At 37.9% G+C, this 24,170-nt stretch overlaps 1 protein-coding gene across 4 annotated transcripts in view; it reads right to left on the bottom strand.

The window, feature by feature from the left end:
- Positions 1–2,606: 2,606 nt before the first annotated feature.
- Sema2a (Semaphorin 2a) overlaps positions 2,607–24,170 on the bottom strand; it is a 53,260-nt gene continuing 31,696 nt past the window's right edge. For all 4 annotated transcript variants that reach the window (XM_018105983.3, XM_018105985.3, XM_089261218.1 and 1 more), the window contains exons 3-15: positions 16,177–16,264; positions 16,060–16,111; positions 11,989–12,057; positions 10,841–10,948; positions 9,225–9,362; positions 9,003–9,135; positions 8,332–8,688; positions 7,159–7,387; positions 5,127–5,463; positions 4,895–5,058; positions 4,676–4,828; positions 4,454–4,562; positions 2,607–3,820 (exon numbers count right to left, since the gene is read on the bottom strand). In XM_018105983.3, the coding sequence (XP_017961472.1) occupies positions 3,749–3,820; positions 4,454–4,562; positions 4,676–4,828; positions 4,895–5,058; positions 5,127–5,463; positions 7,159–7,387; positions 8,332–8,688; positions 9,003–9,135; positions 9,225–9,362; positions 10,841–10,948; positions 11,989–12,057; positions 16,060–16,111; positions 16,177–16,264 (2,009 nt within the window). In that variant the 3' untranslated portion in view covers positions 2,607–3,748. The remainder of the gene's footprint in view (positions 3,821–4,453; positions 4,563–4,675; positions 4,829–4,894; positions 5,059–5,126; positions 5,464–7,158; positions 7,388–8,331; positions 8,689–9,002; positions 9,136–9,224; positions 9,363–10,840; positions 10,949–11,988; positions 12,058–16,059; positions 16,112–16,176; positions 16,265–24,170) is intronic.

Below are 24,170 nucleotides of genomic sequence, written 5' to 3'. Positions count from 1 at the left end.
CCATGCACTTTGTCTAGCTTCAGTTAACACGCTCGCAACGAGAGTGTAACCTCCCTCAGTTGTGCCATGCCCTGTGACCCCCATGTGGGCGTGCGAGTGTGTGTGTGTGTTCGTGTGTGTGTGATGCTCACGCATGAACACATTTTCGGGTCGCATTCGATGCTGCAGCTGTGCTAAAGGACTTCTCGCAGTCCTATTAAGCGGCTTACAAGTAAAATGCTGCCAGATTTTAATTGTCTGCACGGAAGAAGTCGAATAGTGTGAGCAACAACAACAACAACAACAACAACAACAACAACAACAACAACGGCAGCAGCAACAACAACAACAGTGGAAAAGCACGTAGCACACACATGAGGGCCACGTTGCGTATGCGCAATGTGACATCGAATGCTGCGGGCTTATTTGCCATGTGTGTGTGCGTGTGTGTGTGTCTCTTAAGTAAATTTCAGTGTAGTACATGGGCCTGGCAAACACTTACGGTCTGTTGCGCATCAGCTGCCTGTCATGGTTTAGCAGCCAACCAAGCCAGCGAACAATGCAGCAGAGCCCAGAATTAATTGTACCTGATGGGCGCTGGCGAGGCCTCTTGGCCATATTAACTGATCAAATTTCAATGCAATTGCAGGCGCCAAATTCAATTAGATGCCATAGACGATTATTTTTCTTTTATTTTCACTCGGCGTGCGATAAAGTTGAAATTGTTTTTTAATGCCGTTAAAAAAAAAAAAGAAGAGAAAAGCGAAAACTCTGAACGTAACACAAAAAGAGATTAACTGCTCGAGGGGTTTCAGCTAAAATTTGCAATTTGGATATTCAACGTGCGCTGGACACAATAAAATAATGAGCACCGAAATTATACAAAGCGTGGAAAAATGGCCGCGAGCACCATTAACCGGGCCCCCAGAGTGGAGGGCGGCCAAAATGAATTCTAAAAGCTTTTGCGCCAAAGTGTTGACAACCATTTTTGGTAATATGCTCAAGCAGGCCAGGCCAAGCAGGCAGGCAGGCCGAGCTGTGGCACCCTGCTGCGAGCAAAAGGATGCTAAAACAATTACAAGGACTGCCAGGAAAGCAACAACAGCAACAACAACAACAAAGACAACGACAATGACAGGCGCAGATTCCAGCAAAATTTATTTGCTGTGCGATAATTTTTAAGAACAAAGACGAACATTTTCGTAGAGCTTCAGCAAAGTGGGCAACAGCTCGAGAGGGTTCTCTGCCCTGGTTTTATTGGGACAGCAAAGTCGACCTTTATATAGCACATAAGCCAAAGCGCTTTAATTAGCCAAACGGCCAAATGAAGGGCACAAATTTCACAGAAGCTCGAAAATTTCTAATCAAACTCACAAATTTTAAATCAAATTTAAAATGCGCACAATTTTGTGCTGAAATGAAGTCAGAAAATGAAATCGTCAGCTCGAGCCAGAAATATCAGATATACTCCATATATATATATATATATTGTTGTAATAATTCATTTGGCTTGCTGTCAAATTAGCTGTGGCAAATTATTTCAAGTACTTTTTGCTGTTGTTGCTTTCCATTTTCATTTTCATTTTTATTTTCTTTTCATTTTCATTTTTATTCTCTTCTCTCGGGTTTTTTTAACGCACTGATTTAATTTCTCTTTCGGCAACTTTTCTAATTCTTTTGTGATTGTTATTTGCGCCTTAGCTTCTTTTTTTCCTTCTTCTCTCTTCTTGTCTTTAATTCCTTATGGCCATTTCAATGTGTTTTGGCGTTTTGTTGCTGCAAAGCCAACAATTTGGGGTAGTTGTGCATGAAAATGTGCCTCGGGCTGTGCGATTCTGATAAGAATTTGTAGACAAGCGGCAGGCTGAATGCACGACTGTGACATACCCTGTTTTTGACAGACTGCCTAAATTAAATTCTTTAATCGGGTTTAATATAGATTTTACCATAGCGAGTCTTGATTGAAAATCTTTGCATATTAATAATAATATCTGATGAACAATATTATAAACGACCTTAATAAAATTCTAAAAATATTATAAACATTTCCTCATTTTATACATCTCTTTTCTTTCTATTGTCAACCACATTTACTTTTTACTGCCAAGCTAATTTACCCGTTTATTACACAAACACCATCATATTCCTCATTTAAAGTTAATCTAGAATATAAACTTGATTATATTTTTTCGATTGCCCGCAAAAGTCAAGTGAATAAACATATTTTTGCTTACTTTATAGATAATTTTTTATTAAAATTTAATATTTTCTTTTACAACTAAACGCTTAGAAACTAAAATGTCGTCGATTTAACTTAAGTACAGATAGAAAAGTATGCTAAAAATTCATGATCTCATAATTTCATATTTTGCGCTTGGCAAGAGTCTGTGAAAATCTATTGTAAAATAAAATCGATAATGTTGATAATAATTTGGTTGATCGAGGATTGAAATGAGTTTTTAAAATGGTAACTGCATAAATGACGAAATGCTTTTGCTATTTTTCATAATGTATATAATTATTATTATTATGTCGTATATAAACTATGGACCGATTTGATGTAAATTGTTTGCTATATATATATATTATAATCATGTGTAAATTACTTTTATATAATTCAGCTTTAATGTTTTGTTTTATTTTGTGTTGTTTCGCTTTGTTTTATACGTTTATATTGCTTATTGATGTCGTTAGTTGAGAAGCAGATTTTCATTAATATATATATATATATATATATATATATATATATATATATGTGTGCGTCAGCTCCTTGGCATGTTTATGAATGCGAATCCAATTATTGTGTATGAGTGTGTGTGTGCGTGTGGATATCGTTTAAGTAGGCAATTAATAGATTTATCAAAACTTAACATCACATTGCTTCTCCGATTACATATAGATTTATAGTTCGATATAATATTAAATATATATATATATATTTTTGTTGATTTGCTTATGAGTTCGAATGCTTGAAATGTGATTTATATATGTATATGTATATGTATGTGTTTAGGTTTATGTACTTGTAATACTTGTTCGTTCGCTCTTCATTTGCCTTTCGTTAGTTGTTAGATTTAAGATAGAATTACATATATTAACATTTTGAAACGTTGCGTTACTTTTAGTTGCAATAAGTATGCTTAATTAATTGTATTTACTTTAATTCGATTTAAATGTTTATAATAACGATATGAAGTGATTTGAATTCCACTTAAATATTGTTTGCGTTTGCGAGCGGCAGTTGGAAATTTGTTTATTTCATTTATTTTGTGTGTGTGTGTGTGTTTGTGTTTTTTTTTTTTGTAGCTAGCTATTTTGTTTTATCAACTGTAATTGTAATTGTAATCGTAACTGTAACTAACTGTATCTGCATCTCTAAATGCCATAGACAAGTGTCTCTTGAATTATTTATTAATATCCCATCAGCTCTCATCGCATGTTGAATAAATGCACTGTACTGGAAGTGTTTTTGCTCTATACACATATGTAAGTTGATATTCGTATAAATGCAGTTTATAGGAGTTTATGCTTAACTATGATGAGTGATGAGTGATACGTAATGATTGATGACGATGCGGCAACTTAAGCTGGGCGCTCAATAATTATAATTATTATTATTTTATGAACTCCTCCAATACGATTCGATACGATTTGATTTGATTTGATTTGTTGCAGTTTGTTGTTGTTTTGGGAACTCTTGACGGTTTAGTAGAAACGCTTAATGGACATGGATGTGTGGCATGGTGACCGTGACGCTATTGTCGTGGTATCAAACGTTGTTCTTGCGGAAGATATCATTGGGATGCTGATTGCTGCTGAAGTTCTGGCGCGTGGAGCATTGCTGTGAGAAACGAGACGAGTCGAAGAAAAAAAAAAGAGAAATGGACAAATGTTGTATTAAATGCGTGCCGTAAACAGCTGTGTTAACTATTATAAGCATATTACTCTATAGATACTTCGCCCAATATGACGTATGGCAAATGATTGCATTTTAATTGCTTGTTCCGGACATGTGGCGCCAACACCACCACGTAGGCAATTACCAACCATTGAGGTCGCACCTGAACACACGCACAGAGACAGAGAGTGAGAGCGAGAGAGACATGGAGATACACACACACACACATGTAAAATAGTGGCATTGGTCAATCGAACCATATTGAGACGCGACCTGGTTGCAACCGCTGCGCCTGCCAGGCAGCCAGCCAGGCAGCCGCTGCTGGACGTTGGTGTTTAGATAATGACAGCTTAACTACTTTACACTGTTTGTGATTTGACGTTGTGGTGTCAGTTAGCCAGCAGGCTATTAAAATAATTGCCGGCCAAATCATTTATTATGGCATGTGCCTGCCTCGGGCGCTACCTCCGACTCTCCCCATCTCTCTCTCTCTCTCTCTCTCTCTCTCTCTGTGTCTGTGTGTGGCGCTCATTAGCGCTGCCTGCGGTGATAATTTCAATCTGGATAATAACTTACCGCTTGCTTCTTTTCCCAGGACTTCATGGCGGTTTTATACTTCTCGAACTCGTGACACCAATCTGAATAGATTTTCTGATAGTCGTTGCTTTTGTTCGGTGGCGTGCATCTAAGCGGGGCAAACGAAGCGACAGAAATGGTTTTGTAATTAGCAGTCAATTTAGGGTTATTCAGCTGGGCCGTGTTGGGCCTCGGTTCGCCTCGTTGTGGCGCTACACTCACCTGTGTGCGTCGACAGTTATGTTGTAGCTGCAGAGCAGCGAGCCACCCAAGTGGCAATCGTAGCGTCCGCCATCGGCCTCGTTCACCGACACCACAACCAGGCCGCGCTCCGTTGTCTCAATGTACTTGGTGGGGCTGTATTTGATTTCATAGCTGCCCAGAAATGCATAATTACAGTACAATTGTTTGTGTGTGAGGGCCACAGGCGCTGCCACTTACCGTCCCTTGTCCTTGGAGTGATGGTACCAGGTGACCTGCTCGTTCTTCAGCACCTCCGGTATCTTGACAAAGCAGCCCAGATGCACGCTCTGGCCGTAGGTGACGACGATTTTCTTCTTCAGCACACTCGAGTCGCAAATGTCGCTCGTCTCGTTGGCCACATCCTGCAACGTTCGATAGTTGGGTGGATTAGCTCAGTGTGGAATGTGGTGCGTGCAGTGTGTCCGCTTACCTGCAACAGATCCAATTCGTATGGCCGGCACGTGTTGGCCTCCTTGTCCCAGCCGCAGTACGGATCACGCACACAACGGAAGCAATTGTCGTAACGGCGATTGCACATGGCCAAATCGATTTGCTTGATGCGATGATCGGTGCCCACATAGAGTGACTTACGTGTCTGGCTGATTTCCATCACCTGGATGGCCTCGTTTGGCGCCACCTCGAAGATGTCCAGCAGCTTGGACAGCGACTCGCCGTTCCGGTAATACTGTACGATTTTATAGATGCGGCCCAGATTGGTGCCCACGTAGTAAACGGTGTACTCCTGGTTCAGTATGTCGATTTTGATTCTGGCAAAGGGCAAAGTCGTAAATTCGAGATTTAAATATGCATTATGTGTATGTATGTGCGTGTGTGTGTGTGTGTGTGTGTGTATCAATGGCTTTCTGCTGTCCCATTCAGTTGGATTTCAGTTATGGAAATTAAATGCTTATTTAATATGATAAATGGCCTGCATATTAACGAATTAAATAGCCGCATCTGTGTGCATTCTTCTTCTACTTCTCCTTTCTCTCTCTCTCTCTCTCTCTCTCTCGCATTAATAACGTGCTGGCAACACCTGAACGTGTTGCTGTTGCTTTTGCAACTGTTGTAAATGCAGTTATTAAAATGCATTGCATGAATTCAGGTAAAATATTGCACAGCAATTAATGCACATAGAAACTCACTTCTTGTTTAATGCGAATCACATATATATATTTTTTTAAATATATTAATGTTCAAATAATTCATTTAATTTTTGTAATTTTAATTTTGCACACATTAAAAATAGATAAATAATTTTTAATATATATTTTATTTATGACTGTAAATGTTGTCAATATCAATAAATTTTGCCATATTAAAAACGATTTATTTTTACATTCAATGAAACGAGCAGAAGACAGAAAGAAGGATAGTTAAATAATTTTTGTAAATAATTAAATAGCAAAGGGAAATTTGCGAAGCCTTTTAAAGGCATCTTTTAATTATTTTGCTTCTATATGCTGAATAAATCTTTAAGGGAAAATTAAAAAATATGAATGAATAATAAAATTAAAGTTAAAAGTAAATATATTTTATATTTTTTGCTCATGGAAACATATCCATTGTGAATGGAATTCAAACTCTGATTGACTTTAACAGATATTTAGAATGTTATATATAATTTATTAAGAATTCACTTCGACCTTTTACCTAAAAACATTTTAATTTAATAAAAAAAAAAAAAAACAAATATTTGATTAAACACAGAACATATCCCAATTTCCATTATGCATATTTATAATTTATAATTAAAATTAAAATTTTTAAATAAAATTTAAAGTTACCCAAAGCATTTAAATTTACCCAAATATTTTTGCTTTTAACTTTCTTTGCTAAAGAATCAATTATCTCCATGAAATACCAGCAGCTGGTGCATTAGCTAATTGCTTGGATTTGATGTATATCCAGATGAAAATGAAAATTGATTAATTAAATTTGAATTTCTCATTGTCATTCGATATTAGATCCAATCCTATCGAAGAGTTATTTTTACTCTCTCGTGCTGGCATTAATTTATGCTGTGCTAAAAGGATTTTCAATAGACAAAACTACGAAATTCACTCAACAGAAAATATATTTTATTTATATTTATTTTATTTTATTTTTAGTTTCTTTTCGTTGCTGTTGCGGCCACATGAAAGGTGTAGCAGCAAATGTGGGAAATGCGAGATTCGAGCAACACTTGGTTTATTTAAAGCAAACGAATAAACAACAAAATAAATATTCGTACATTGATTTTCACTTTAACAGGCCAAAGCCACAAAAAGGAACGAATCGAAATGGGGGGGACACAGAAATGAATTAAAAAGTACAAAGTACAACTGTCTCGGCTGGACAGAGGGCATATGAGAGAGTACTTTAAATGAATGTGAGTACATGTATGTATGTATGTGTGTCTGTACAAGAGACAGCGATAGAGAGAGAGAGAGAGGGAGATAACAAGTAGAAATAAAACTTACTTGTCAACAACGAGCTTTGTGAACACCAAATCCCTTTTATAATAGACCGGATTGTTGTGCTCGTGATTTACGGCTTTGTCCATAAGTGGATGCGAGCGTATGAAATTGAGTACGGTATCTGGCAGATTTGAGGTATCGTTGACACATGTGCCGGGTCGCGGATCTGGCACGCGAGAGTTCAGCACCGGCAGCCAGGCGGAGTTTGAAGAGGATTGCTCCTTAAATTTGCCTGCAAAACAAAAAAAACGAAGAAGCAATGAAAGAAGAGCAAAGCAAACAAGCATAAGATAAGAAAAATGAATATGTAGATGTGTATATATATACATATGTATGTGTGTGTGTGTTTGTTTGTTTGTGTGTAAAGGATTATGGTTAAGAGTTATGCACTAGCAACTGGCATAGTTGGATACTTCAGGTGCACGCAGCGCTCTGCTCTGCTCTACTGTGTGTGTGTGTGTGTGTGTGTGTGTGGCAAGTGCTTGCAATGAAGTTTCAAATCTGCGACCCCAAAGTGTCAGCTGTTGTGCAGCTAAGCGTTAAGCGAGCAAACGAGTGAGTGTGTGCGTGTGTGTGTGTGTGTGTGCGTGTGTGTGGGGCTATAATCCATTCAAATGGATTTTCTAATACGATTTATGTTGCTCCACGGCAATAGCGAAATTACAAAACACTCAACACGCTGAGTGCTATGTGTGCTCTGTGCTCCGCTCTGTTACTATTGGATCTGTGGAAGCTATTGGATTTATTGTTAAACTCGAACTGTCCCCGTCCGGTGTGTGCGCTGTGAATCGCCTGGGGGCCAGCTGTAAGCCAAGGTGCTGGCGTTTGCAAATAAAATTTGCCGATAAGTTGCATTTGCCATTTGCTATTGCTATTTCTATTTCTATTTCGATTTTCTATTCCTATTCCAATTCCTATTGCTGTTTCAGTTTCAACTTCGATTGCCACTGAAAGCACTTGGGGCGTGGGCGGGAAAACAAAGGAGAAAATTGCACATCACTTGACGTTGACAGTTGGCAACATTGTGGCCACCAGGATAACGTTCGTTCATCACCATCCATTTTGCACACAGCACTTAACATGCACACATATAGACTAACCCCCCGCCCCTACCCCCAACCACTCTGTCCTTGTATTATATGTATATATGTATATATATTTAAGTCCTGCACTCACCATTGAAAGCGGCCTGCACCTCGTTGATGTGGAAACTGCATACGGCTGATCCAATCAGGCCATTGGTGCTGGTCGTGAACGTGGCATAGAAGCGCGTCTTGTCGTTGGGCAGCTGATAAACCGATTGTATCTCATTGAAATAGAACGGAAATTCGCCAGAGATGCTGCAGTTTAGCCGCGCCTTCAGATACGTGGCCCAGTTGTGGGCCAACAGATTCTTGCCGCCCACATCCTTCTTGCAGACGCGCGCGATACGCGAATAGACCGCCTTGCCGCAGTTGATGTACTCGACGGCCGTCTCACGGAAAAAGAAGTACACGTAGTCGCCAATGTCAAAGGAGCCCACGAAATTGGGTTCTGCAAACAGAGAGAGAGGGAGAGGGAGAGAGAGAGAGAGAGGGATGACCAAGCCTCTGTGAGTAACGATCTACATAATTGGATGGCCTAAGCCGCTTAGCCTTAGTCCTCTGCCACTTCTGTATCGCATCAGTAGATGGCATAACGCCCCAGTGGGCGTGCCAATACAAACACTGAATCCCATGCGCGAAATCATTTTCAACGCGTCACAGAATCCTTTCTGTTTCTATTTGCTTTTTCAATTTTATCTACAGAAGCAGCAGCTGAACCAAAGCCGCCGCATCAGCCCGGGGCTTGCTCTTCTCTTTACTTACTGTCCAACCACTTGGAATCATATTTGAGCGTGCGCTTGAATTTGTATTCGAGGCGCTTTGCCGACGTATTATACAAATCCGTCCGGAAGATCACAGTATCAGCCTTAGTGAATTCCGCATTTGTGCCCGAGTACTGTGCAAAGGATGCAAAACACACAAGAAGTGAGACAAGAACAGGATTCACGTGCGTCTCATGGCAATGCATATGAGTGGGTTACTTACCAGGCCAGGCAGTCCGCCGGGGTTACCTTCCTCCACGTAAATGGCCGTTGAGTTGTCCAGCGGATCGTAGGGACACTTGGCTATACCAAGCCCAACGCCGATCACATACTCCGAGCGTGGCAAGTGAGTCAAATTGGACTGAATGCGTCAAGGAAGGGAAGATGAAAGATATAGTATATAGAATATATGTAAAATGTAGAAAATAAGTAGTCAATAAAATATAAATGTATTTGCAAATAATGCAACATTGTGTCATTTTTTTTTATATATTTATTACTTTTTTTTTTTAAGGTGGCAATAGAAGTATTCCTTATTTTTTTTATTATAGTATATAACATAAAAATAAATAATAAATCAATCTAGAAAGTGAACTTAAAAAAAAGCAATTGCATTTAATAATTTGATTTTAATAAATAAATTTATGAAAAAATATTATTGGGCCCGCCAGACCTTAATAATTTTTCTCTTGCATTATTTAATTGAACTTGTTACTGGAAAGTTTTTAATTTTCAATGACATTTTTTAAATATTTTTAAATCATAATTTTCAATAATTTGAACAGATAATAAAATTATATTATTAAAAAATATATATATAAATATTTCTCGTTATAGAATACAAAGTTTTTTATTTACTTTTTTTTTTTTTTTAAATAAATTGTAATTTTTTAATTCTTTTCACATTTGATTTATTATGATTTATTTTTTATTCATATTTTATTTTAATTCCTATGCCCATTTCATGTTTTTTATTTATTTCCCTTACATAATGTCATCATCATATTATAATAAAAAAATTATATATTTTAGCTGCTATTTCCTTTATTCCTTAGCACTCTAATCATTTAATTATATAGCATTTTCATAGGTTTTTGCTTTGCTATTATCTTAGCACTCTGGAATGGAGTGCAGAGCCGACTTAATGCTTGTCCGAGCACGTTCAAGGAAAGCCCGAATAAGTTTGTGCTAATTGTTGAGCTGATGCCAGCTAACCGAAAGGCTGAATACAAAGTGCAAAAAACTTGCCAAATATTGTTTTTAGTTTCTGCTTGAAGTTTTTGCCAAATCAAAATGCAAGGTTTATTGCACAGCACAGTGCACCTGACATGATTCCGTGTCTGTTTGCCTGTGTGTGTGTGTGAGTGTGTGTTTTGTATGCTCTGTGACTGCACCTGCTGCACACTAATGACTATTTTCACAACAAGTAGTCAACACAAAAGTTATATAACTTCTCTTTATATATAAATGTATGTATATATGTATGTATATCTATATATAGTTGCACGACTAAGGACGACGTAAAAGAACAAGCTCTATTCAGTTCATATGTACAAAAGGCCATATGCGTTGCTTTGTGTTCTCTCTCTCTGTCTCTTTCTCTCTGTGTGACTGTTCCTGGATTGCGATCTAAAGTCAACAGCCAAACACACACAGACACATTGACTCGCAGCACAAGAGCTCGCTTGATATTTGTGGAAAGTCTTTTGAAAAGTTGCGTAGCTGCATTATCATTGCTACAAAAAAAAAAAAAAAACTTGTCCTTGAGCAGCGACTGCGACTGCGACAGCAACAGATACATATACATATAGAGAGAATGAAAGCATGTTATGTACTTACATAGATGACATAATCCTTGGGATTGTGTGCATTGGTGCCGCAAACATAGAGCCTATCGCCTTGCTGCATTGATTGTATGACGCGCACATGGTTCTTGCAATCAAAGACCTGGAAAGAAGCATTGAGAAATAATTGTAAAAGGAGATGATATCGCTGTGTGAGTGTTTGTGTGTGTCTGTGTGTGTGAGTGTGTGCGTGTGGCTTGTCATAAAAGTTCTGCCACAACAAGCTTACACACACAAACACGCACATAAAAATAAATCAAAACTTGCGTGCGTGTGTGTGTGTGTATGTGTGTGTTGCAGAAATAGTACAATTTGTAATAGCACGCGTCGCTGCAGCCACTGCCGCTAAATCAATTGGCAACAATGCAATGCTGGTAAATCCCTGCCACAGACGCACAGCAGTAGCAGGAGCAGGAGCAGCAGCAGCAGGAGCAGCAGCAGCAGCATTATGATGACTTAAGCAACACACACACACACACATACACACGGGCAGATAGAGCGCAAGTGTGCACCAAAAACAGTTCAATTGACATCTAGATACAAGCCACAATCAGACACACACACACACACACACACATCTACATGCAGCATATGGCTGACTCAGTGTGCGGCATGCAACTGAAACTGAAGCGCACGAAAAACTCGCTACAAATTGAAAAGCCACAAATAAATTGAAAGAGATTTCAAATGAAAGGATTTGCTGTCACATTATAAACGAGTTACAATAACAGCCAGAATAACAGAAGCGTCAGCCTCAACCGGAGCGCCGTTGCATTTGCCTCAGTGGATTCCGGAGTTGGAGTTGCCGCTATATAGAAATACGAATCGGATTCGGTTGGGGAAATTGGAGCAACTCGCGTGCGAGCTACACAAGAAATTGATTCAGACCAGACGCTACTTCATATTGTATATATGTATATATATGTGTGTGTGTGTAATCAGTAGCTGCTGCTGCGTTGCCAGCATATGATAAAAAATCAATCAACCATTGAGCATGTCACATCGCAGCTGCCATTAGCGACTTATGCAGCGTTGCCAATGCAAAATGTTGATTGAACTTATTTACCATAGACATAGTATGTAAATATATGCTATATATGTATATATAGTGTATACTATATATGTAAATCGTGCTGCACTTACCTGACTTTTGCCCTTGGACACACAGCTGACCACATCATCGCGAGTTGGCTCCAAGTTTATGACATCGCGCTACAAAAAAGAAAACAAAGGAAAATTCATTTTATATATATTAAATAAAAGAGAACTTAGGCTATTATATAAGATATATGTATGGACTATTAAAATGAAAATTTGATAAATTGTTTATATATTTATTTTATATATATTTTATATTTATATATAAATACATATTTTTTTAACATTTAATGATTCTACTCAAAGAATATTTTAATGTGAATTTTATATTTACTTTGGCGAATTTTCCACTAAAAATTTACTGTATATGATTTGAAATACTCTTAAGAGAAATATGGGAATTCCAAAATAGAAGATAATGGAGTTTAAATCTCTAGTTCAATAATCTCTGCTTGACTATTCGTTTTAGTTAAATGGATGTACTGGAGTCTACTGTTTATGTATTCGTATTTATGGGAGAGTTGTGTTCGCTAAGCATGTTAATTTAGTGTGTGCATGTGTGTGTGTGAGTCTGAAGATAGTTTGCACAGACTTTCCCTCTCTCTCTCATCATGCGAACGTCGATCGTATGTCTCCCTGAATGATCTTCATGAAAAGAGCGTCACACGAATAGATCAATGTAAGGCGCTCTGACGGAGCCCAAAACGAAAAGAGCCGAGGACTCCTGCTGAGAGCTAGAGCTATTAAATATAAAACATATTTCGCTTGATTTCGCAAAAGATCAAAAGGCGGAATAAAATGTTTTAGCTTAGATCCAATCAATTATTATTGTGATTATTTTAATATAATTTTGCCAAAGAGAAAAGGTTCACTAAACAGAATCAAATACAATTAATAGAAAAAAACATAAACATTTAGCCCTACAAATTAGCTAACATCAAGAAGAAGTCTATCCACTCCTAGGCAGCCTTGCTCTGCAGGTGTTAATCAAAAACTCAATCGGATGTAAACTGTGAATTGTAATTCAACGTCAAATGCTCCATACTAATGGCATTTGCACTGGGGCGAGTCCTGAAGCTGAAATTTTAGCATTCAAGCATTTATATGCAGTCGCCGCTGGAGGCGTCTAGGAGTAGTTTCTTAAGCAAAAATGGTTTCCCGATTTCCTCCATATTTATACATATATGCGTTTTTTTTTTCGCTTTTGGCTACATTTGGCGGTGGTGCGGCCATAAACTACAACTAGAGGCGGTGGCTGTGGGCGATATAAGAAACCGCCAGAAGGCCAAGCCGCTGCCTGTGGCATGCTTTCAAGCAAATTGATTTATAAATCACGTAATGTAACGAGCATATACGAAATATTTTCAAGCGAAATGCGCTCACGCACCGCACCACACCAAACCACATCGCACCACCTATCGAGGCATATATAGTGGCAGAGAGAGTGAGTGGAGCAGCGCAGCGCTGTGCGTCCACATAAAACCAAAATCATGTATTATTTAGTAAAATTTGCATTTGCCGCATAAAGCAGCCGCAGTCGCAGTCGCAGCCAGCAGCCAGCAGCGAGCAGCAAGCACCTTGCCACTCCTGTAGGCCACTACCAAATGATGCCCAGGGCGAACGCAGTTACTCGCGCTGTATGTGTGAGTGTGTGTGTGTGTGAGTGTGTGCAAAATAGCACATAAAATATATTGACAGATGCCGGTTGGCAATGCCTGGCTGACTGCTCGGCTGCGATGGATATGGTTGAAAAGCAGGCGGGCAAATGGGCAGGTGGGCTGGTGGGCGGGTGGCCAGATGGGCGTGCGTCTCGAAATGGCAGCAAAACGTAGCGTCTTTCGGTTTTATGATACGTTTGCGACCAGGTTTCAGCTGCTGCAGGTGCAGGCAGAGCCACAGCCCAAGCCCCAGCCACAGTCACAGTCACAGCCGCGCGCAACGTTTCACTCATAAAACAAGCTTTTGTATGACATAAATTCATAAACAGCCTCCCACAGGCGCGCACACCTCTACTATGGGTGTGTGTGTGTGTGTTTGGGTGTGTGTGTGTGTTTGGGTGTGTGTGTGTGTTAGGGTTTGTGTGTGTGTTTGGGTGTGTGTATCGGCTTTCACGAGTTTCGATAATTCGCAAGCTTTGGCATTTATGGCCAAATTATTCACAAGCACACACACACACATACACACATACACACACACACACACACACACACACACACACACACACACACACATGCACATTCACACCTATTGAGCCTACAGCTAGCTTATAGAAAATATAAAATTGCATACAATATTTTACATTTAATTCCATCTTCTTCTTTCCAACATAATTATTTTATAGTTTTTAGTTTTTCTTCTTCTTATCAGAAATAAATATTTTAACCTAACCTAATCTTGGGTATGTATAATTATAAGAATTTCTGTTTTCTTTCCCATTGCACATAAATCAGATTTTTAATTTTTCTAAAAGCCAATTCCAGTGAAGTAAACGTAAATTCAACTCAAATTATGAGCAGAAACAAAACAGAGTTTATTTATAAGATTGCCAAAATATTTGAATGTGTGTGCACACTGGCTACGGTGGATCGTTAACTGGCAGTAAGTTGATCTTTAGAATGAATGGAGAAGGAACACTAGACTTTTAAATACATAAAAAAGTAAAAAGTATTAAAATTTATATATACATATTTAATTAAAATTATTTTATTTTATATATACTTTTTTATATATTTTTTCTCATATATTTTATTTTATATATATTTTCTTATATATTTTATTTTATATATTTTTTTGTCTACTAAAAAAATCTTCTTTTTTAATATTTTTTAGAATTTATAACATTATTTAGATATAGTATATCGTTCATTATTATTATCACTTATTATAAATAACTATTTATATTATAATTATTTGCAAAAATATATTTTTCAAATATTATATATATTATATCATTTAGTTTTTAGTTTTTAATTATTGTTTAAGTGTTATACTATTTTTTTTATTATATATTATTTTTATTAGATTTAAAAGATTTGTTGTTTTTTTTAAATATTTATTTATATATTTTTGATTATTATTCATTGGATTTAACAAATCTCTAACTTTCTATTTTTAAATATTTAATTCATTTTTAAATTTTAAATCATATTATTATTCTACTCATTGAATTATTTCATCCACTTTCCAAGTTTTTTACCTAAAGGCCTCTCTCACAATATTGCGGAATACATTTATGTATATGTTGTTTTTCGCGCAGTGTACATAAATTATGCGGCACTGAGCCATTACCACACGAAACGTGGAATCTGGGCTCGTGCATGGCAAAGCGGAATGCCCATAATGCAGCCCCCAGAGCGCATATTAAATATGCTTCCCTCTTCTGCTTCTGTTTCGGTTGGGCTCTTTTTGTTTTCCGGCTGCGGTAGGTGGACAGGGACACGTTGCCAGTTGGCAGTTGGATTTTGGTAGCTGAGTAACTAAAACAGATATTTTTCACTCGCTTACATCGGGGAATCGAAGATTTGTGGCTCGCATTTGATGCGCGACCGCTCGGCCCCCACATGCCCATCCTTTGACCCTGTGAGCCGAGTGTGTTGACAACGTCCGACGATAAAAAGTATTAGGCTAAAAGGACAGGCGGCTTAAGCCAGCAGCGGCTGTTTGGCAACTACACACTAGTGTACACGCACATCCATAAATGCCTGTCTGTGTGGGTGTGTGTGTGTGTGTGTGTTTGTGTGCATGGAAAAGTTTGTGCGGAAGGCGCGTAATGAATTTTTAAAAATGTGCCGCAGCGTGGCATAGCTTGTTTGCCTAAAAGCGTGCTACACGTTTTATGTGCGCTCGCTGCTTGTTAGATTTGTGGCCAGGGGAATTGCGAACAACAGCAACAACAGCAACAACAGCAACAATAGCAACATCCAGTCGTCCACTCGACAAGCGAGCAAAACAAACGGAGCTCGTGGGAGCTTAGCCTAAAAGCAAATGCCAGGATTATGTATGCTTATTGTTATTGCTCTGCATAGTTGCTCTCGCTTGTTGTTGTTGTTGCTGTTGTTGTTGCTTTTGTCAGTTTATTATAAATAAATAGGTAGCAATAAATGCATTCATACTTACATCACAATACGATGAGGATATATTTTGCAAATTCAAACGGAATACACGATCCCTGCGAACAGAATTGATGCGGATTTAAGCTGGGCCAGCATTTATAGATCAGACTAGGATACTTACATGGCGCCCACATACAGTGAGTCGCGCTCCTCGCTCAAGTGGAACGTGCGGTAGTAGAGTTTGCCGCATGTGAATTCGCGCACATGATCTGCAAAGGGAGACAAAAAACATTCGCATACATATTATTGTAAATAGTTAGCATAGTTCATTCTTCGTTCAATATTTGGACAACAAATTTTCTTAAGTGGGTGGGGCTGCGGCCCCTGCTCTGCTCCAACTGGCATTGCAATTTGAGTCGAAGTCGGAGTCAGAGTTGAACTCGAGAGTCCGGCACAAATGAGCGCCTGTCAACAAAGTTTATGCAGAGACATTGACAAAACGCAAACACAGTCCAGTCCGAAAATGCGAGGGGGCGTGAGTACGCAGGGTGTCTGCTCTATGGCACAAAGGACAGGCACACACACGGACAGAGACAAATGTATGGCAAAGGAACTGGCTGGCTGGCTGGCTGGCTGGCTGACTGGCTGGCGGGCGCCTGTGAGTGAGATATCCCATTTCAATCAAATGACATTTTGACATTTCTCTCTTTGCTGGACACTATCGCCGGCGTCGGCAAATGTAGCCAAAGTGCAAGCTTTAAATGTTGTTTATTTACTTTTAACTTTGGCCAACACAAATACGCTGCACTCACACTTGCAAGCACCAACGCACACACACACACACACAGAGAGAGAGAGAGACTTGCTTAGATAGCGAAATGTTGTAAGCAGTGCGTAAAAGGCAAAGCACTGCACTATTTCTCACTAACTCTATCTTTCTCGCTCTTTCTCTGTCTCGCTGTGTAAGTAACTTAATATTTTTTTATTTCAATTTACAAAAGTTTGATCAACTTTTAACGGTGCACGTTACCATTAAACTTTAAGTTGAACGTGTTAAATCTGTGAAAGTTGTTCATATGTGAAATCAACTAAAATGTGCCTCAACTTGACAGCCCACAAAAGTATGCTATGGAAATTTTATGAATTTAAGGAACAATTTGTGTTCTGTTAAATAATTAAAATTTTAGAGCAAAATAATAATAATACTATAAAATATTTAATTAAATTATATTATACATTAAAAAATATAATTTTTAATTTTACAGTGTATAATATATTTTATAAATTTGATAATATTAAATGTACAAAAAAAAAAAAAAAAATAATAATAATTTATATGTATTTTTATCATATTATAAATAATAAATAAAAATGTATTTTACAATAATTTTAATTATTATATAAATTTTAAATATTATGAATCTAAGGAACATATTGTGTTCTGTTAAATAATTAAAATTAAAAAAAAAAAAAAATTATATCAAATATTGAATTAAATTATATTATACATTAAAAAATATAATTTTTAATTTAACAGTGTATATTATATTTTATAAATTTAATAATATTATATGTACTAAAAAAAAAAAAATAATTTATATGTATATTTATCATATTATAAATAATAAATAAAAATGTATTTTAATATATATAAAATTTATTTATTTATTTTTATTATTTATTATTTATAGCTTTTCTTCCTTTTTTTTTAATATTTTATTTTATATATATTTGTTTTCAGATATTCATAAATTTGTCATACCAAGTAGCAAATTGTCAATTTAAATAGTATTTTATTTCAATTTATATTTTGTTATTTCGATGTCTTTAATTAACAATTTGGAAAAAAGCTAATCAATAACTGTTTCTAAATTGTTGGCAACAATTTGATATTTCGAGCTACTGCGATTATTTGTATGTAATCATGTTTGCATGTAAGCAAACATGTATGTGTGCGTGTATGTGTTTGTTTATTTGTGTTTGTGTGTGCGTGTGTATATACACATACTTATTATGTTAATTTCATCGACGACGCGCTGTCTGCGCGTTGTTTGTACTTTGGATGAGTGAGTATGTGTGTGTGTGAAAGAGAGAGAGAGAGAGAGAGAAAGAGAGAGAGAGAGTGAGAGAGAGAGAGAGAGAGAGAGAGAGTGAGAGACATTGAAAGCGAGGCGCAAAGCGCTGAGCACGCATTTACTTAATTAAACTAATTAATATTTGCTTAGACTGCCTGATGTGCTGGTCACACACACACACACACACACACACACACACGCCATGTACTTTAATGTGCCTGTCAGCCAGTAAACTCTCAACTTCAATATCATGTCCAATTAATTTGCCGACACTTCTTACAATTATGCGCTTTCAGCTGCACCTCTTGTTGTTGTTATTATTGTTGTTGTTGTTGCTGTTGCTGTTATTATTGTTGCTGCTGATGTTCATATCTGTATGTTCGATGTGAACAAATTGTCAGCTGTCGCACGAATTGCGCATGTATTTGAATAAATTGCATTTCCCATTAAACTGTCAGCCGCAGCCCATTAAACACTATGAACAAAAAGTGCTTTAAATTCTTCAAAGTGCCAAAACAAAATATTTATTTAATAAGAAAAAAAAAAAAAACTCTGCAAATGATAGCTACATATATCTATGTATATATCTGCTATGAAAATCTTTTCGTTTGTTAGATTGTAAAATTAGTAAATCAACAGAATTTGTAAGTCTCAAGTGAATTGCCAAAAAAGAGCTTTCAAATGCATTTTCCTATTATTAAGTTTCAGGCTATGCATTGATCTGTCAGTTAGTCAATCATATCAATTTTACATATATGCATGAGTGTGCGTGTGTGTGTGTGTGTTTGACTAACTCTCACGCAACAATGGCAAATGCAAATGGCTCGTTCCAATGACATTGTCCCGATTGCCCTTCGCTTCCTGCTGCCCCACAAGTGTAGCTATTTTTGATTTCCGATTTAAAGAACATTTTGGACAAAAGCAAACACTGAAGCTTTTCCAGCAGCGTCAATAAAGGCAAAAAAAAGAAGGAAAAGCGAAGGCAAGGCAAAAGGCATCTGCGTCTTTTGTTTGCCAACGGGAAAAACAGCTACAACAACAGGAACTACAAGCACTGGCGACAATACATATGCATGCATGTTAGTTTCGCTCTCTCTCTCTCTCTCTCTAGCTCACACTCTCTGTGCTTTTGCATATATTGCGCTGAATTCGGGTAAATGTCCTTGCCAAACCGGAAGTCGACTTGTATACGCTTGAATTGTTATTGTGCCCATGCCTCTCGCACGCTCTGTATCGCTCGCATTTTGTTTGCCGCTCGCTGTCGAACTTTTTCCGCATTCTGCAACATTTTTTTTTTGCGCTTTTCTTTTTTGAATACTTTTTATATATACATACATATATAAATATATATATATTTTTGTTGTATTTTTTTCATCTTTAGTTGTTGGCCACTTTTACGTATATATATTTTTGCTTTTTTGAGTGCCTTTAAGTCTATGGTTTTTAAATCCTTTGGCCCGAGTCTTTAAATTGCACAGCTTTGTGCAGCTTAAGTGAAATGAAATGCGAGACAATAAAATTGTTGATTTTTAAGAATTGACTCGAATTGCAGTTTATAAGTTTTTATTGCAATTGACATCAACTTTCATTGCATTGGCAATTTTATCTCAGCTTCAGAGTTTGATATACAAATGAATTAATTAATTGATTGATTGACTTTCAGCTTCTTCTACTTTTATTTGTGCACAGCTTTTGTTGCTCTATAATTAAATTGGGTTTGACACCTGACATGCGGCTGTGTTAATTGAATTAAATTAGTCATTTCCCCACTTGAGTTGCTGTTGCCAAAATGTTTGGCTACTTTGTGGCGCCTGCTGCTGCTCCCGCTCGCCAACAACAATGCCATAAAAGCCACAAAATCAGTTAACATAAATATGCACACATACATATTAATTGGCTGTCTCAATATTGTTAAGATTTGTAGTCAAATTTATGCCCGAATACTTTATGCGCTACGCCGATTAGGCCGAAAAACAGCTTCTGCTCAGACGATTTGCGGCACATTTACGACGGCAATTGCTGCAAAACATATTCGCTAGTTCCATTCGCTAGTCTACAATTGTCTCGCACAGCATTCACGACCGAGAGCAAAGTCTATAAAAATATTACGCATACGGCCATAAAAGGCAGCGCCAGAAGCATGCAGAGCGGCGACAGCATAAATTGTTATGAGTGTTCCGGAGCTGCCATGGGCTGTCTAGCTGTCTGGCTGTCTGGCTGTCTCCTGCTTCGATGCCTACTCCTGCTCCTACTCTATGAATGCTAATAAATTGCAAATTGAACGGAAGCTAATCGCTGGCATATTGTTGAGGACGTCGGAAGGTCGCCAAAAGTTTCTACTACTAAAATTATCAGCTGTCAGCTCTCAGACACATATGAATTGTGGCTGTGGCAACTGCAGGTGCAACTGTCAACTACGCTCGACTTGGTGGTGGTGGGGGGGACGTCAAATGCGACAGCGGGACGCACACATTAAGCCAAAAAGCAGTCGTAAATGTGTTTTACTCAGCAAACCGTCGAGGCTTTGCGTTTGAGGGAGAGAGACGTCGCCTTTATTTGCTTTTAATCCAAGTCCAATCAAAATCAAATTGCATTTACGAGCTGCCTTTCAAAGCGCACAATTTTTATGGGAGCCAAACATGTTGGCTCGCTGCTTCGCTTTTCCGCTCGGCGCTCTAAACGAAATGAAAATGCTTTAGAGATTTTCGGTTGGCTTTTCTTTCGCTTGTTCCTTCTGCCTCTTTTTTTATGGACATACAGTGCTTACTGACGTACATATGCGTGGGTATTTATGACTCCATATATGTCAATAATTTTTATGCGCTTCATAAATATGCGTACTTCTTTACGACCAGGGCCCCGGCCTGGGCTCGCCTGGCAGTCAAATCAATTTCTATAGCTACCCCCGAGAGTCGAGTGAAATGTCATTTTGAAAAACGTTATTATCGAATCAAATACAAAAGGAATAATGAGACTCAAATGCAGCAAACATATTGCGAATTTGTCTTCTGCACCGCAGGCCAACATGCCACAGACATGTCACAGGGCACATGCCAAAGACACAGAGCGAGAGAGGGTGAGAGAGACTAGCCGAGGCAGCCTTTGGTGACAGGAGAGTTTCCTTTGAAATGTTACTCTTGCATAGGGTTCGCTTCCAAAGGGGTTTCATAGATGCCACAAGCAGCCATTAGCCAAAACGTTTGCCAAAGCTAACTTGATGACGGTTATCAAAGAGGATCTTATGAAATTTATTTCTTATATTTGTGTGTGTGTGTGTAATTACATAGGCAAATATTATTTGACATTTAAATTAAGTTTGACTGGAAAATAAATATAAATATATATTTAATATATCAAGTGCAATATTTAGTATTCAAAATAGCAAGCATATATTATTTGACATTTAAATTAAGTTTGCCTTGACAATAAATATTTTTATAATATATTTAGTATTCTGAACAACATCTCAAATCGTTAACCGAAGCCTTGACTGTGAAAAAAAATCCCATTCGATGTAAGAAAAAAAGTCATAAAATATGCATATAAAATTTTAAAATACTTCCCAGAGTATCGAATCACAGAGGGTAAGTCCTCCTGAATCATCAGAAGGTTAGGCTCTAATATAATATCCCAACTGTGTTGTTAAAGTACTATATTTGCATGTACAGGTTCAACGCTTAAATAAAATCAAAAAAAAAAAAAAAAAAAAAAAAACTTCCCAGAGTTGTTAAATTAATCTATGCTCTAAATATTTTACGCTGCACAATAAACATTACAAAGCCATCGGATTTATGGGACATTTGTGAGTTATAAGTTTTATGCATCGCTTGGATTGTGACAAATTTGCTCAAACATAATCTAAATCAGTTTCAAGCATGTGAAGTTCTGCATCTGCTCAACTAATTAAAGTTCTCTAAGAACTGTTTGTCATTTGTCATGCTCGTACAACTCTTCGCTCTGCAGAGATTTTATAAAACATACTATTTCGAGTCTCTAATCTCCGTTGACTACATGCATGCGATGCGTATGTAAATTTCCCATTATTTTGCCGGCTAATTATGAGCAATGGCTTCCTCTTTTCTGCGTTGCTTGTCGGCAACTCTTTCTCGCTTGTCTGTGTGTGTGTGTGTGTGTGTGTGTGTGTGTGTGTACACTACGTCAGCATAAAGCACTCGAAAACTGTCTAGACGTCTGATGTCTAGGCGTGTTGTTATCCACACTTGTGCGCTGATTCGTGGCCTGCGGCCCCAGTGGATCAACTCAGCCAGTTGCCAGTTGCCAGTTGCCAGTTGCCAGTCACAATTTACCAGCAGCAAGTTGCCGGCTGCCGGCTGCCAGACACCGAAAGGAGCGACCGCATTCAAGTGGTTGCCATTTCATTTGCCGAGAAATTGCATATAACAATAATTAAAACTCTGCAGCGACTTGGCTTTATCTCTTTCATCACACCTACATTTATCTGGGCTGGCAGAGTGGAGCTTCAAATTTAACTCAACTGTCCTTCAATTTGGAATTTCTTTCTTTGAAAAGTGTGCTGAAAATGCTGAAATACTGATCAATGCTAACAAAATGAATGTGAGACAATGAATTTATGAAATTGAATGTAAATAAGAGAATGAAATAGTAAATAAGATTGATCCAAAGAAAGGCTGCGAAAAACTCCTAGTCTCTAAGCAAAGCAGTTCGTCTAGAAAATACTCTGAATGCGGACTCAAAACTGAAAGAGTTCTCTGAGCGAGAGTATTCGACTTGTAAATACACAGAGCCAGGCACCCAATTTGAATCAATTTTATAAACAGCACGACTAGAAAACTTATTGAAAGTTAAAAAAAAATTTTGGTTAGTTGATCAACATTGAAAGAGTTTTCTCTATTCAGGGCCGAACCAATTTCAATGAGTTCTGATTAGAAAATAGCCTGAAAACCAAGACAAAAGCTCTTAAACGTCGTCATATCTCCCCGATATTTCTTTCAAAATGTTTCTCCGATATAAAATGGAAATAAATTGTTAAGAACAGTAAGGTATACAGAGTACCTCCTAGTTCATCATATAGTTGGAAAAAGAAATCATAACCATTCCCTACACTTATTTACTTGTAAACATGAAACTCTATTCAATAATCTGCATCTCAGCTAACTTGAAGTAAATTCTTAAAAGTCGTAAGGTATGCAGGGTATCTCCTAGTTGACCAGTTTAGCAGAAAACGAAATCATTATTATCATCCACTTGCCATATCTACACAGAAGTATTCACTTGTAAACATTTGACTCTATTCAATAATCTGCACCTCATTGAACTTCTTTTTCAGCTCTCCATCCAACTTTTATCTTGTTGCCCTGTGGCATTGCCATCAAATCGAGCTCGAATAGTAAAATAGCTGATCTTTAAGATCTGCCACTCTCTTCTGCTGCGCGCTCTTCGCTCTTGAGTGAGCATCAAATTTCGCATAAATATTGCAAATGCAGTGCATTAAAGCTGCAGTCGAGTCATTTTTGTTGGCAGAGTGCGAAACATTTTCAACTTTATTTAGTTCGTTTTATGTGAAGGAGGGCGTGTTGTGGGGCGGTGGGGTCGGTGGAGTAGCGACAGTTGCGGCCAGTTGCAGCAGTAGTTGAGTTCATTTTGTTGCCAAATAGCAAATGCAAAAACAGTACTCATAAAAAGCAGCAGCAGCAGCAGCATCAACAGCAACAAAAAGGAGCTGAAAGCGCCTGGCATTTATGCGCTTTGCTGCTGGCAGGACATTGAGTGGAACAGGTCTTCATCCCCCCTCCACTCCCCCACTCCCCCTGCCACTTGCCCGAAAAGCAGGCAACAAAAACGCAACAAATGCGGCAACCGTTTCATTTTTGGTGTTTTGCGAGCTTTGGCAATGGCAACTTCATTTGATGAGCCTGCAGCATGGATCCCAGACCCTGAAGCCCGATGTGCTAGAGTCATAGAGCACATGTGTGCAGGTTTTTGTGGCAATGGCTGGAGAGGTTGCCTAGCCTGGCTTCCCTGAATGTGTGTCCATTTGGAGCGCCATAAACGAGGACAAGCCATTTAAAGTTTTTTTGTTGCAGGAGCTAAGCTGCCCGAGGACAACTCTAGAACTGCT

Source organism: Drosophila navojoa, chromosome 5, assembly GCF_054131105.1.
Source record: "Drosophila navojoa isolate 15081-1374.11 chromosome 5, UAZ_NAV_1.0, whole genome shotgun sequence".
Classification (NCBI taxonomy): Eukaryota; Metazoa; Arthropoda; class Insecta; order Diptera; family Drosophilidae; genus Drosophila; species Drosophila navojoa.
This window is presented reverse-complemented; position numbering and strand designations above follow the sequence as displayed.